This window comes from Martes martes (assembly GCF_963455335.1).
Source record: "Martes martes genome assembly, chromosome: 8".
Classification (NCBI taxonomy): Eukaryota; Metazoa; Chordata; class Mammalia; order Carnivora; family Mustelidae; genus Martes; species Martes martes.
The window spans coordinates 10380618-10392697 of NC_137895.1; the positions used below are offsets into that span (position 1 = coordinate 10380618).

Below are 12080 nucleotides of genomic sequence, written 5' to 3' on the forward strand. Positions count from 1 at the left end.
TCCAGACACTGGAGTGAGTCAGAAAGCACACAAGTGGGCCCTAAGCTGGCTGAGTTGGGCAGGGGGCAGGATGGAGAACTCCTCAAGGTCACGCGCGCGTGCAGAGGAGCTAATTCGGTTCCTAGCTGCTCTGGGAGTTACTGAGTTGGGGGTGGAGGGAGCAGGAGAAGGGGAGGATGTGGGGCTGGCGGGAAGAAGAAGAAATCCACCTCCGTTGATTTCGCCTTCTGGGCAGGGTCCTTTGTTTTAGATCTCACGTTTACAAACACTTATGAGACACCAGCTATGCCCTTGGTGGGAGTGTGGCCGTGAACGGAAGGACACAGTCCCTGGCAAACAGTGGGGAGTGCTTACAGGAGAACAGCCATCCTTCCAGACCACTAGGCTCACTGCTGCTTTTGATAGCAGAGCAAATGCAGGTGTGCCAGGGTGACCCGGCTGGGCAGCTGGGCTGGAGCCTGGGTCCACCCCCAAACTCATGCTGTTCCCGCCATGCCTGAGGTTAGAGCCTTCTCAGAAGCAGAGTTTCCCAAAACTGAGGGGGATCACGTTTGCTGAGTTCCTACTAGGTGCCAGCAGGTCCTTTCTCAAGTCCTTTGCTTCAGCGCTTGGGATAAAATGTTAGGTCACCAACATACTTCCCTACTGTTTTATGGATGCAGAAAATTGAGGCTCAGAGAGGGAAAGTAACTTGCCTGAGGCCAGAGAGCTGGTGTGTGGGGCCCAGCCCAGGGCTGACATGATCTCTGCCAAGGTTTCCAAAGTGCCAGTGGTCACCAGTGTCCCCTGGGGCACAGTTGGTAGGAAGTGCTGGACCTTACTGAGTGAACATCTCTGTTCCCATGAGGGGAGGGTCAGGTCCTTTACTTGCCGAGCACATGACACCATGGTCTTGGTGGACAAAGCAGGCACCTGGTCACTAGAGGTCAGCGAAAGAGGACAGTCTGCGTTGGCGAGGCTGGAGGGGCCCTTGATGATCTTGGGGGGTTGCCTCCACTATCACAAGCCTACCCACAGTGGTGGGAGAGCTGGACAGGTGGAGGGAACAGCGTGAGCCAGGTCTGGAGGCTGGAGGACAGGTAGGAGCTGGTTGTGGGTCCCGGAGACCGTGGAAACTGCTGGGCCCAGGAGGGTGAGAGGCTGGCCAGAGAGGGAGGAGGGACGAGGATGCAGAGGTCCTGAGGTCTGAAGATTTGCCCTCGTGGCAGAAGCCACGTCCACCTGCACGCTAGTGGTCAGGTACATTCCTACCCAGAGCAGGCACCATGAGCTCCAGGGAAAAGCCCCTCTGGGCGAAGTCATTACCTCTACCAGTGCTGCCTGCTTCCCAGACTGCTTCAGATGCTGAGCCCAAGGCTGGCTTAGAGGGGATCAGGAAGCTGGTCTGATACCTGGGCGATCCCAACAAAGTCCCTGGCTCCCCCCAGTTCTGGGTCCCAAAGGGAACTACAGCCCCGCCTCTCCAGGGCTGGCCCTCAAGCCAACACGGAGGCCTCCACACATCAGGGAGATAGGATCACCTCCCTTTCCACACAAGGAACCAGGCTCAGGGAAGCAAGAGTCCTTCCTAAAGCCCCAGCCGAGGGACCAGAGTGCTTGTCCCTGTGACTGGTCCATGCCAGCCTGGTGACTTTCTTCCACTTTGAAAGCCTGGGAGGGTGGCCCGAGTCACCGCAGGACTTGGCAGTCGGCTTGCCCCGAGGGGCAGAAGTGAGTAAGTCGTGCCTCTCGGGCTGGATTGTGAGGGCTTTGGTGGAGACCAGACCGGAGACGTTGCTGGCAATGTCACAAACACGTGGCAGCGGCCGGGGAGCCACCCAGAGTGGTTTGCCTCGAATGGGACCTGGCTCTGACAGCTCAGTTCTGCAAGCCCCCGCGGCACAGAGAGCTCAGGGACATGAGCTGCGGGAGCCGGGGTTCAAATTTGACCCCCCCAGGGGCTCAAAATTCGTGCCCTGACCTCTGCACTCTGCCACCGACCGCTCTGTGTCAACCCTGCACATCCATCCATCGGACACTCAGGCTGGCGCCCTCCCCAGCATCCCAGGAGCTCTGAGCTCGTGCCCTGCACACTGCCCCGCCTCCTGCTCCTGTATCACCCCTGCACAGAGCCTGAGCCACCACGTGGCATCAAGCAGATGCCTCAGTAAATCAGAGTGTTGTCCACTTAAGCCAGAAGCCATGCCCCCCCCAGCTCCCGCCCCTGCACAGCTTGTTCCTCTGGCCTCGTGCCTTCTTGGATCTGGCTGGCAGCTCGCAAATGAGCCCTGAGTCAGGCCTGAGGAACCGGTGTTCATTAACAGGAAGTCTCGGGGTGGTTAATTGGTATTTTCATCCGCAGGTACACACCTCGAAGTTGATGGATGATGCCGTTCCTGCCAGCCTGAAGCAGGGGGAGGGGCTGAGCAGCTGTGCCTGGGCCCTGCCCTCGCTCACCCTGCCCAGGACTGAGTGTCAACCCCGGCTACCGCTGTTACACAGGGTGGTGAGTTGGGTGGGTGGGTGGGGATCACCTTTGCACATTCAACTTCCTCCCTCTGCTTCAACCAACTCCTTCCTGCCTCTTCTCCCTAAAGACCGTGGAACAGAGATCAGACAGCCCTGAGGTAGACCCAGCTCTGTGATCTTGGGCAAGTTACTTAACCTCTCGGGGCCTCCGTTTCTCTATCTCCAAGTTCTAAAGCAGAGGAGACACATTCCAGGGCCAAGCCCAAGGCCTGAGTGTAGCAGGTGCCCTGTGGACACCCCCCACTGTGCCCCCCAGACCCCTCAGTCTCAGCATGTTCCCCCTAAACATGTGCCCCCATTATTCCCCCCCGTCACCCCCAGTAGCCCAGGCCAGAAGTCTGGAATGTCAGCTGGGACACCCCCCAACATTTAGTCACCAAGCTCCAACGAGTGTACCTTGTAAGTGGTTGTCCCTTCTATCCTCACATCCCCACCATCAACGTCTTAGATATCTCCGTCTCTCCAGATTCTCCCACCAACCTCCTAACTGGTGTACCTGCCCCGCCCCCATCTCATTCTGCCCTCCTCCCCAGGAAAGCCTGCCTGGCAACCAGAAAGTTCCCTAAAGGGGAAGTCTCTTTACTCTTCTGTTTACAACGTGTCAGTGGCTCCCTGTTGCCCTCAGGACAATTTACAGCCCCAATTTCAAAGAGGATTGACAGAATCCTTTGAGACTGTCCCCACCGCTCCCACCTCACTTCCTGCTGGGGCCCCTCTGTACCTGTGGCAGATCCTCAGCGGACCATGCTGTGCCTGACTCCAGGTGGCCTGTGCCTGACTCCAGGTGGCCTGTGCCCGCCCACGTTCTTCCATCGTTCCCTTCCCCATCTACCCTGACTAACTCCTACTTTAGGACTTGGCTTGGGCACCAGCTCCTCCAGGAAGTCTTCCTTGCCTGCCTAAGCTGGGTTAGGGCCTTCTGGGCTCCTCCAAGTCCCCATGTTTCTGCCTTTTCTTCCTGCAGAAGAACTCTGTGCCTAGTAAGTGCTCGGTCGTGAGCACTGCAGGTCCCTCCCTAGGCAGTTTGCACCAACAGGAGGATGAGAGGGCTGCAGAATTCAGACCTCCTTCCAACTCGACTCCTGCTGGGACCCCCAGGCTGCCCCCAGGCCCGGCCTGAGATCCTGCTGGGGGCTCAGGTTGAGTGGATTCTCGTGGGCCTTGGAGAATGGCCAGAGCACATTCGGCCTCTCCTCCAGCCCCCAGTGCCCGCCTGGGGCCCTACAGGACTCACATTTCTCTCCAAGCCAAAATACCACAACCATCTGCTCTTCCAAGCGTTTCATTAGGTGCCTGAAGCAGACCCAGGGGTCTCCGAGGCCGAGCCCAGGCCCAGCAGCAGGCCATCAGTCTTCCTGCCAAATCCATGGCAAAAGAGTTTCCCAGCCCCAGGCCAGGCCCTTGGCGGCGGCCTTCCTGGCCGAAGGCTCATAGAGCTGCCTCTGGATCGGGTGGCTCGCTGCCAGCCTGGTGTCTCCAGCCCAGCCTCCATGTAGCCAGGCTGCGGGCTTCCCAGCTACATGTTTGATGGGGCCCATCCTAAAAACCTTCAGTGGCATCACTGCCTGCTGAAGGATGAGGTTCCTGCTCCCCCAGCTGGCCCAGGAGGCCACGTGATCTCACTGCACCCGCCTTCCTGGCCTCCCCAGACTCCTCCCACCCCACTTGCTTCAACTGCACAAGCCCCCTCTTGCTCCTGCCTGTACCCCGCCTTGGCACAGGCTGCTGCTCCAGCTGGCAGACCCCTTTCGCCTTTTATAGGAACTGCCACCTCCTCCGGGACTCCTGCTTGGATTGCCCAGGAAGGCAGGAGTTTCCTCCTCTGTGCCCTTTCAGAACCATGTGTTTTCCCGCTCCGGCCTCACCACACAGCACTGTCTTTCCTTCTTTTGGTGTTTTCCTCTCCAGCTAGACAGAGGAGCTTCTGGAAGACAGGGACCAGGTCAGACTCAGACCCTCTCTGTGCTCCCTCATGGCATAGCTTAAGGCAGGCACCCAGATGCCTGGGGGGTAAAGGAAAGGAGGAAGGGAAGGGTCATCTCCATCTTTGTGTATCAAACACCTGTCCTGTCCTGCTCTGGTCCGGGCTCTTCTGTCCTCCATTAGTCAGAGCCTCCAGTGGGCCGGAGAGACTCCCTTCGGAAGTAGGAGGCCCTGGAGTCCAGCCAGGGGCCTGGGTTCTACCACTGTTCCTCTGCCAGGGGAGCAGAGACCCAGGCTACTGTGGAGGGTTCCCCCTGACCCCCCTCTCCACTCACCCCAGGCCTGGAGTTTCATGCAGGTTCGTACTGGCTCTGCCCCTCCCTGGCTAGGTGATCCTGTCTCTTGCCTGTCTGGGATGTACGATGTTCCCAGTCGGGTGCCTGTCCCTGCTCGCAGAGCTGACCAAGGAGCGGCAGTCCAGCAGGGTGGCTGGCCCAAGGAGATGTCGCTCCCTGTTCTACTTAGCAGGAACTCACCAGTGTGGTGTGGCGAACTTTGTCGGGTGGCCTTAGATGTTTTCACGTGCTGCCCAGCCTGCCGTGAGAGCCCTCCGTCGGGCCCAGGTAGGATCTCAGCTCTGGTCAGGCTACCTTGTGTCCTGGAGCTTTCAGAAGTTTCCACTTCTGAAAATGGAGGTAGTATCTCTTGTCTGCGAGGCACAGGGGAGGCAGTGCAGGAGTCAGTGACCGCCATGCGGAGGTAGAGGCCGTGCGAGTGGCCTGCCATCTGGCAAACGCTCCCACTGTTGCGGCCAGAGCCAGCCGCAGAGACGGCAGAGACGCAGTAGAGAGAACACTGGACCTGGGGTCAGGCCCCTGCACTGGGCTCTCAAAGCAGTCACTTCCCCAGCCCGTCTCAGCCTCCCCCTGAGAAGGGTGACTGACACTCTGACCCCTGGGTCTGCGGCAGGTGGCAGGCAGTGAGGCGGACTCAGCAGCTGCCTAGTGTCCGGGAGGGGCCTTCCCAGGGTGCCCAGCAGCTGGGAGGTGTGCCAGGGAGACAAGGGGGCTGAAAGGTTTCAGGCCTCAGCCTGAGCTAATAAATATTATTGGCGTGGGGTGGGGGGAGGGAGGGAGGGAAGTGGGTAGCTCTCCAACCACTGAGACTGATTTATTGGTTAATTAGCAGGTTGCCACAGACACGGACTACCCTGCTGTGTGCATGGAAGGAAGGAGGGGGCCACGGGGAAGCCGGGGCTGCTGGCTGGGACCCAAGTGTGGGTCCGTGTCTCACCTGAGCCAGGAGCAATGAGTGGTTGAAGGAATAATGCAAGGGATTTGGGTCGGGCAGTGGACCTGGGCCAGGGTGGCTGGGGAAGGCTGGGGAAGGCCATCAGGACTCGCTGGCCTGAGTGGCTGAACAGAACTACCCTAAGGGAGGGGACTGGGAGCTCTCTGAGGTTTCCAGAGCATCCAGTCAAGTGTGGGGAGCTGCTGGTTTAGGGGAGAGGGCCGATACAGAATCAGGAAGGACCAAGGAAAACCTTGGAAAACACAGAAACTGAGAACAGAGGCCCCAGAGGTGGAGAAGCAGGTTCCAGTGAGCAGACAAAGTTAAATAGCAGTAGGTTTCAATCCAACTCCTGCCGGACAGCAGCTATGTGACCTTGGGCAAATTACTGAACTTTGTTTGTTTGTTTGTTTAAGATTTTATTTTTAAATAATCTCTACACCCAGCAGGCTCAGAACCTACAACCCTGAGGTCAAGAGTCACAGGCTCCATTGACTGGGCCCCCTGGGTGCCCCAAATCCCGAACCCCTTCTGATTCTTGATTTCTCCAACTGCAGGAATGGAACTAATCCTATCTACGTTGCAAAGCTGCTTTGCTAATTAGACTGAAGAATGTAGCACCGCATAAGATAGACAGTGAATGCTTCACAACTATTTGCTGAATTAGCGGCTAGCGTTACATGACCCAGGGCACGGCTTGAAAGGGAGAAGGGGCTTGAGGAAGGGCGGTGGAGGAAGCAGGGCCTGGAAGCCGCTGTCTGAGTTGGAGCCAGACTGGCTATGGCCAGAATCTGGGGGCTGTCGGGCCCGGGGAGCCTGCGCTTAGCCGGGATGGGGGGGGGACCCAATTTCACGACCAAGGGGCGTCCACCGGACTGGAGCCCCAGCTCAGACAGTGCGCCTCCTCGCCTCGGAGGACTCCTGCCTGGCGCCATCCCCTGGGGGAAGCGGAATGGCAGACAGACGGTCCCCGCGCAGAGGGGAGGCGGACGAGGTTCATTCCGGTCCCGGGGCAGAGGGGGCCCCTCGTCCAGCCTCTAAGACGCTGGCGGGCCCTCCCCCGAATCCCCCGCCCGGCCGCCGCCCGCCGGCAGCTTCCCGCGAGGCCGGGCGTCCCCGGGGCAGGCGGCGGGGCGGACGCGGCGACGGGCACCCGGGGGAGCCCGGGCGCGGCGGTGGCGGTGGCGGTGGCGGCGGCCACAAGGCCACAGGCGGCGGAGGCGCGCGCGGAAGTGGCGCGAGGCGAGCGCGTAGACGAGCGGGTTGAGGCAGGAGTTGGCGTAGGCGAGGCAGTGCGAGGCCAGGCGGCAGGCGTAGGTGGCCGGGCTGAAGGCGAAGCGGCCGAACCAGAAGCAGAGGATGAGCGCGTGGTGCGGGCCCCAGCAGAGGGCGTAGAGCGCGGCCACCGCCAGCATGGCGCGCCCCGCGCGGCCCGTGGCTCTGCGCCGGGCCTCGGCCATCGCCGCGCCCGCGGGGCCCACGGCCGCCCACAGGAAGCGCAGCGTGCGCGCGTAGGCCAGGCTCACCACGGCCACGGGCAGCAGGTAGCCGGCGGCGAAGGTGGCCACGTCGAGGGCGCGCCGGCGCGCGTCCTCCCAGGCGGGCACGCAGAGCTCGAGCGCGCCGTAGCGCACGGTGCCGTAGTAGCTGAGGTAGGGCGCCGAGAAGAGCGCCGCCAGCAGCCACACGAGGCCCACGGCGGCGCGGGCGTGGCGCGGCGTGCGCAGGGCCCGCGAGCGCAGCGGGTGCCGCACGGCCAGGTACCTGCGGGCGGGCGCCGGGTCAGCGCGGCGGGCGGCAGGGCCCCCGCTTCCCCCCACCCCCCGCACCTCGCGGGGACGCTCTCTGCGGACCCGCGACCTGCCTCGCCCCGTGGCGGCCAGGGTGGAGGGCAGTAACACGCCCAGCGCTTGGAGCAGCTGGGCCGGGATAGAGGCTCGGAGGGAAGAGTCTTGCCCAAGGTCACCAAGCCTGGATTGGAGCCCAAGTTTGGAACGGCGAAAACAGGTATGACCACAGCCTAGGCTGGCTGTGGGCGGTAATAAAGTAACCGATGGATTCATTCATGTGTTCTTTTTGCCATTCATATCACACTTACGGAGCACCTACCACGTGCCAGCCTCTGTGCCGGCATGTAAGACACACAGATGTCTTCTGGAAGCTCACGGTGGAGTTGGAGGGTGGGGGGCAGGATGGTCCCCTCGAGCAGGCTCTGCAGGTGCGCAGAGACTGGTAGGGGCCAGAGAGCTGTTCCTTCTCTCCCTGCCATCCTTTCCCTTTTTGGTCCCCCAAGCTCTCCTTCCTAAGGAATCTGTCCAGGTCTTCCCTCCCCAGCCCAGACCCAGCCAGGTCCCAGGCCCAGCGCACCTGTCCACGGAGACGGCGGCCAGCGTGAAACTGCTGGCGTACATGGTGAGGTAGATGAGCAGGTGCACAGCCTTGCAGACCAGGGCCCCGAAGAGCCAGGCGTCCAGCGTGTAGATGGCGGCCTGGAAGGGCACGCAGCACAGGATGAAGCAGAGGTCGGCCACCGCGAGGTTGAGGATGAACAGGTCCGTAGTGCTGCCCGGCTCCTGCCAGCCACTGGGGCTGGGCTGCAACAGCACGGCCAGCACCAGCCCATTGCCCACGGTGCCCAGCAGGAAGATGAGGGCGAACACCACGGGTACCACCACGGCCCCCACACTCCCTGGGCTGTCTAGCGAAATGTTCTGCGCATCAGCCATCTTCCCATCCGATGGGCACCTGAGGGAAAGAAGCTGGAGTCCTCAGACAGGAGCTTCTGGCTCTGGTCACACGACCCCGGGGTCTCCATCCAGGCCCCCCCCCCCGGCCTCGGCCTGGCCATGTCTCCTGGGCGCAGGGAGCTCCTGGGGAATGGTGGTGGGAGGAGGGCGACAGCCACAAGTTCTCCCTGAGATCCACTTGTGCAAGCCGGGCACAATTGCCTACGTGTCTGAGGTGGGTTTCTCAGTTTCCTAGGGAACACCCCCCTGAGAAAGGATTAGGCGGTGGATACCTCCCAGCAGAATGGGCTGAGGACCCAGGAAGTGGGGGAGGGGTGAGCCCAAGCCAAGTTGCTGATAGACAGATGGATCTTCTTACTTCTCCACAGGGGCTGGAAGCTCAGGGGGAGAATCGGACGTGGGTCAAAGTCAGCAAAACATGAATGATATCCCTGAGTCATCGTAAAGTCCGGTTTAGTGAAAGCCCCACAGTGGCACAGCTGGGAAAACCATAGAGGTCACTGCCCCCCCTTTTCGCACAAGAGGAAACTGAGGCTCAGAGAGGGGACATGGGAGGCTAATATCACACTTTGAGTGGCAGACCTGGGGCTGTTGCCATCTGGTACCGACTCCCAGGCTGGAGCGCTCATCTGACAGCCTGTAACAGGTGGGGCCTCCGACCCCCATGCGAGTAAAGTGTGTGTGCGTGTGTGTGCGTGCGCGCGCGTGTATGTGTGTGTGCGCATTTATGCACACCATGCCCACTCTCACCCTTGCTCCATCCCTCGGCCCTATTGGCCTGTGGATCCCCCTGCTCTCCGGGGACCTCTGGGTTGGTGGGACACATTAAGGGCATGGGGGGGGCAGGGTGGAGGGAAGAAAGGCGGTATCTGCACTCCCCCAGCCCCCAGCATGCAGCAAGCCCCCTGAGGCTCAGGATGGGCAACACCCACCTCAACTCTGGGCACTGGGCCCTGCTTGGTCCTGGGTGAACCGGCCAGACCGAGGCTGCCTCTTGGCTCAGCAGCTACCCCTTGGCACCTCCCTGTAGGTGCAGGTCTGCCTCCCGCTGTTCCCTCTTCTCCTTTAAGGCACCTCCTCCGCTGAGCCAGACTTGGGCGCTCCCTCCGGAGTAGCCACCGGCCACCTCCTCCTCGGTCCCTGATTTCCCCCCGGTGGCATGCTCTTCTGCCTGCTTCTTTTCTGCCTCCCTGCGTTGCTTCTGCCTCTTTCTGCAGTAAGTAACCCATTGATCTCGCTCACTGAGATTCGCTTTGGAGTTAACCCCTCCGTGCCCGGGGCCCAGCCCATTCCTGGCACTCCCACCTCCAGCCTAATGATTCACTCCCCATCTTCCCTCTCTGCCCCAAGGAGGGCTCTAATCCAAGCTCAGAAGGGATTCCTCATCTTGAATGGGGTGTCCCAGGCTAGGAAACCAGAATAGGAGTCTCTTTTCTGGAGACCAGACAGGACTCCTCCCTCAGTTTCTGAGAATCCTGGGGCCCGTCAACTTTCCTAAGCCTGTTCCAGAGGCTCAGTCTGGCTGGAGATGGAGGGTGTTTGAGTCCATCCAAAGAGTCTGGCTTTAGCCTAAGGGCAATGGGGAACTAGTGAAAGTTTTAGAGAAGGGACATGATCTGCCCATTTAATTTGTAATTGATTTACTTTGGCCTGGCGTGAAAAGGATGGACAGAGGGGGAGTGATTTAATGACTGACCCGTTAGGAGCCTCTTGTGCCAGCAGAAGCCAAAGAGGTTAGTCTGTCTTGGTTAATGGCTGTGTGATTCAATCAGGTGTGGGTTCTGGCCTGGAACTCTTGGAGAAGTGAGCCACATGGCCAAATGCCTCCAGAGGGTTAGAGAGACTAGTCAGGGATGGGAAGATGGGGCGAGGTACCCTGGATTTCATAACAGTGAGGTTGTTTGTAAACTGGACAAGTGTACTGGGGGCAAAAGAGTCTGCAATGATTTTAAGGAGAGAAGAGGTGGTAGGGACTGCTTGTGGTCTTTCTAGAAGCTGGGAGGTAGGCGGTAATGTTAATAGGAAGTCCGTGAAAGGGAAGAGAAAATAGTTTGAGGGGACACTGGGACACTGATAGAGCCAGGACTTGCATTCAAGGCCCAGGGAACTGGGGAAGAAACTCTAGGACTAGCATCTCCCAGACCCCTGGGATTTTCCTGTGCGCTCAGAGGTTTTTTGTTTGTTTGTTTTTAAAAAGATTTTATTTATTCACTAGACAGGGACACAGCGAGAGAGGGAACACAAGCAGGGGGAGTGGGAGAGGGAGAAAGAGGGAAGGAGGGAGGGCAGGAGGACCGAGGCAACCACAGAGGGCTGGCGAGAGGCAGGCAGGAAAAACCGCATTGTCAAGGCCAAGGCCAGAGCCCCAGCATGTCCCTGGCGCCCCCTCCTTCTCTTGCTCCAGGAGGCCGCAGCCTTGAACCCGGAGCTGGACGCAGAGGACGTGGACCATGAGCCGTGGGAGCGGTCTCTGGAGGTGGAGGTGCGGCTGACCCAAGGCCGTCGGGCCACTACAGGCACGCGTCCAACCCGCAGCATGTGCTCCCAGAGTGCCCGCGGCGCCTGCGGGTGCTTCCCACCAGCCCTTCTGTACCTCCGCGGATGGGAGCCGGCGCAGCCGCGAGCTGACCGACGGCGGGGCGCGCTATCGCGGCAACGCAGCTGCCCACGCTAGCCGCCGGGGGGCGCCCGGGAGCCGCAGGACGAGCCGGCGCGTGCTCTGAGCCACTGCCGGGGGGACCTGGGCGTGGCTTTCTGTCCCTGCCGGACACGCCACACCTACTGCTGGAATGCGTTGCCCGGTGGCTGCTTGGGGCCACCCCGTGTAACCCGCCGGCCTACGCAGATCACGCACATCAAGCTGCTGGCTGGGCCCGGGGCTGGTGCCAGGCCATAGGCACTCGCTGCTGCAACGGTGCGCCTGCGCCAGGTACACGACCACGTGGCTGCGGCTCTCTCGAGTATTCCAGCTGCTGCTGTGGCCACAGCAGCCCTCTTCCCTGGGCGGCCATCTCCCAGCACGTGGAGCTCCTGGACCCCAGGCTCAAGCTCCTCTGGACCACAAGCTAAGATTCCCAGAATCCCAGTTAGGATCCCAGCAGATGGCCCAGACCGTCCATCCCGACAGCCAGGCCAAGGGCAGGGCTGGGGGTTCGAGGGCACGGAGAGGGGGTCCTAGTTCCCTGTTGTGGACGAAGAAGGGCTTTTTCATCCTCCCTGCCCTACGTCCAGCGAGGTCCGAGCTTCCCAAGGCCACACCCCAATGAGGCTGGAGCCGCCTGAATCAGAACCTATCCCGCCTGGGCCCCCGCCCTGTGCCCATAAAGCTGAGTGAGGACGGCAATGAAAAGACAAGGACCAGGGACAGCGACTACAGGAAGGTGTCCACTAGGGGAGCAGCGAGCCCTTGCTGGGGACAAGTGTGGATGGGGCCTTGGCAGCAGCATGTCAACTCTGCGGAGAGCCTTGCCCGCCGAGGCCTGGATTCTGGCAGGGGCGCGGCAATAGCAGCCGGAGCCTGAGCTCGCTGCGCCCCCTGGCGGCTGATCAGCAGGCCCGTAGGCCTTGGACCCAGTGGATGGAAGGAGCCCAGTTACCCATGTACCATCTACT

General features: G+C 60.7%; 1 protein-coding gene across 1 annotated transcript; it reads right to left on the reverse strand.

Moving 5' to 3' along the window:
• Positions 1-6758: 6758 nt before the first annotated feature.
• Positions 6759-8447, reverse strand: GALR3 (galanin receptor 3; the record flags this gene model as incomplete). The annotated part of the gene is made up of 2 exons (XM_080810190.1): positions 6759-7485; positions 8089-8447. 2 exons carry the CDS (start codon positions 8445-8447, stop codon positions 6759-6761), a joined length of 1086 nt encoding a protein of 361 aa, XP_080666316.1.
• Between the last annotated feature and the right edge of the window lie 3633 nt (positions 8448-12080).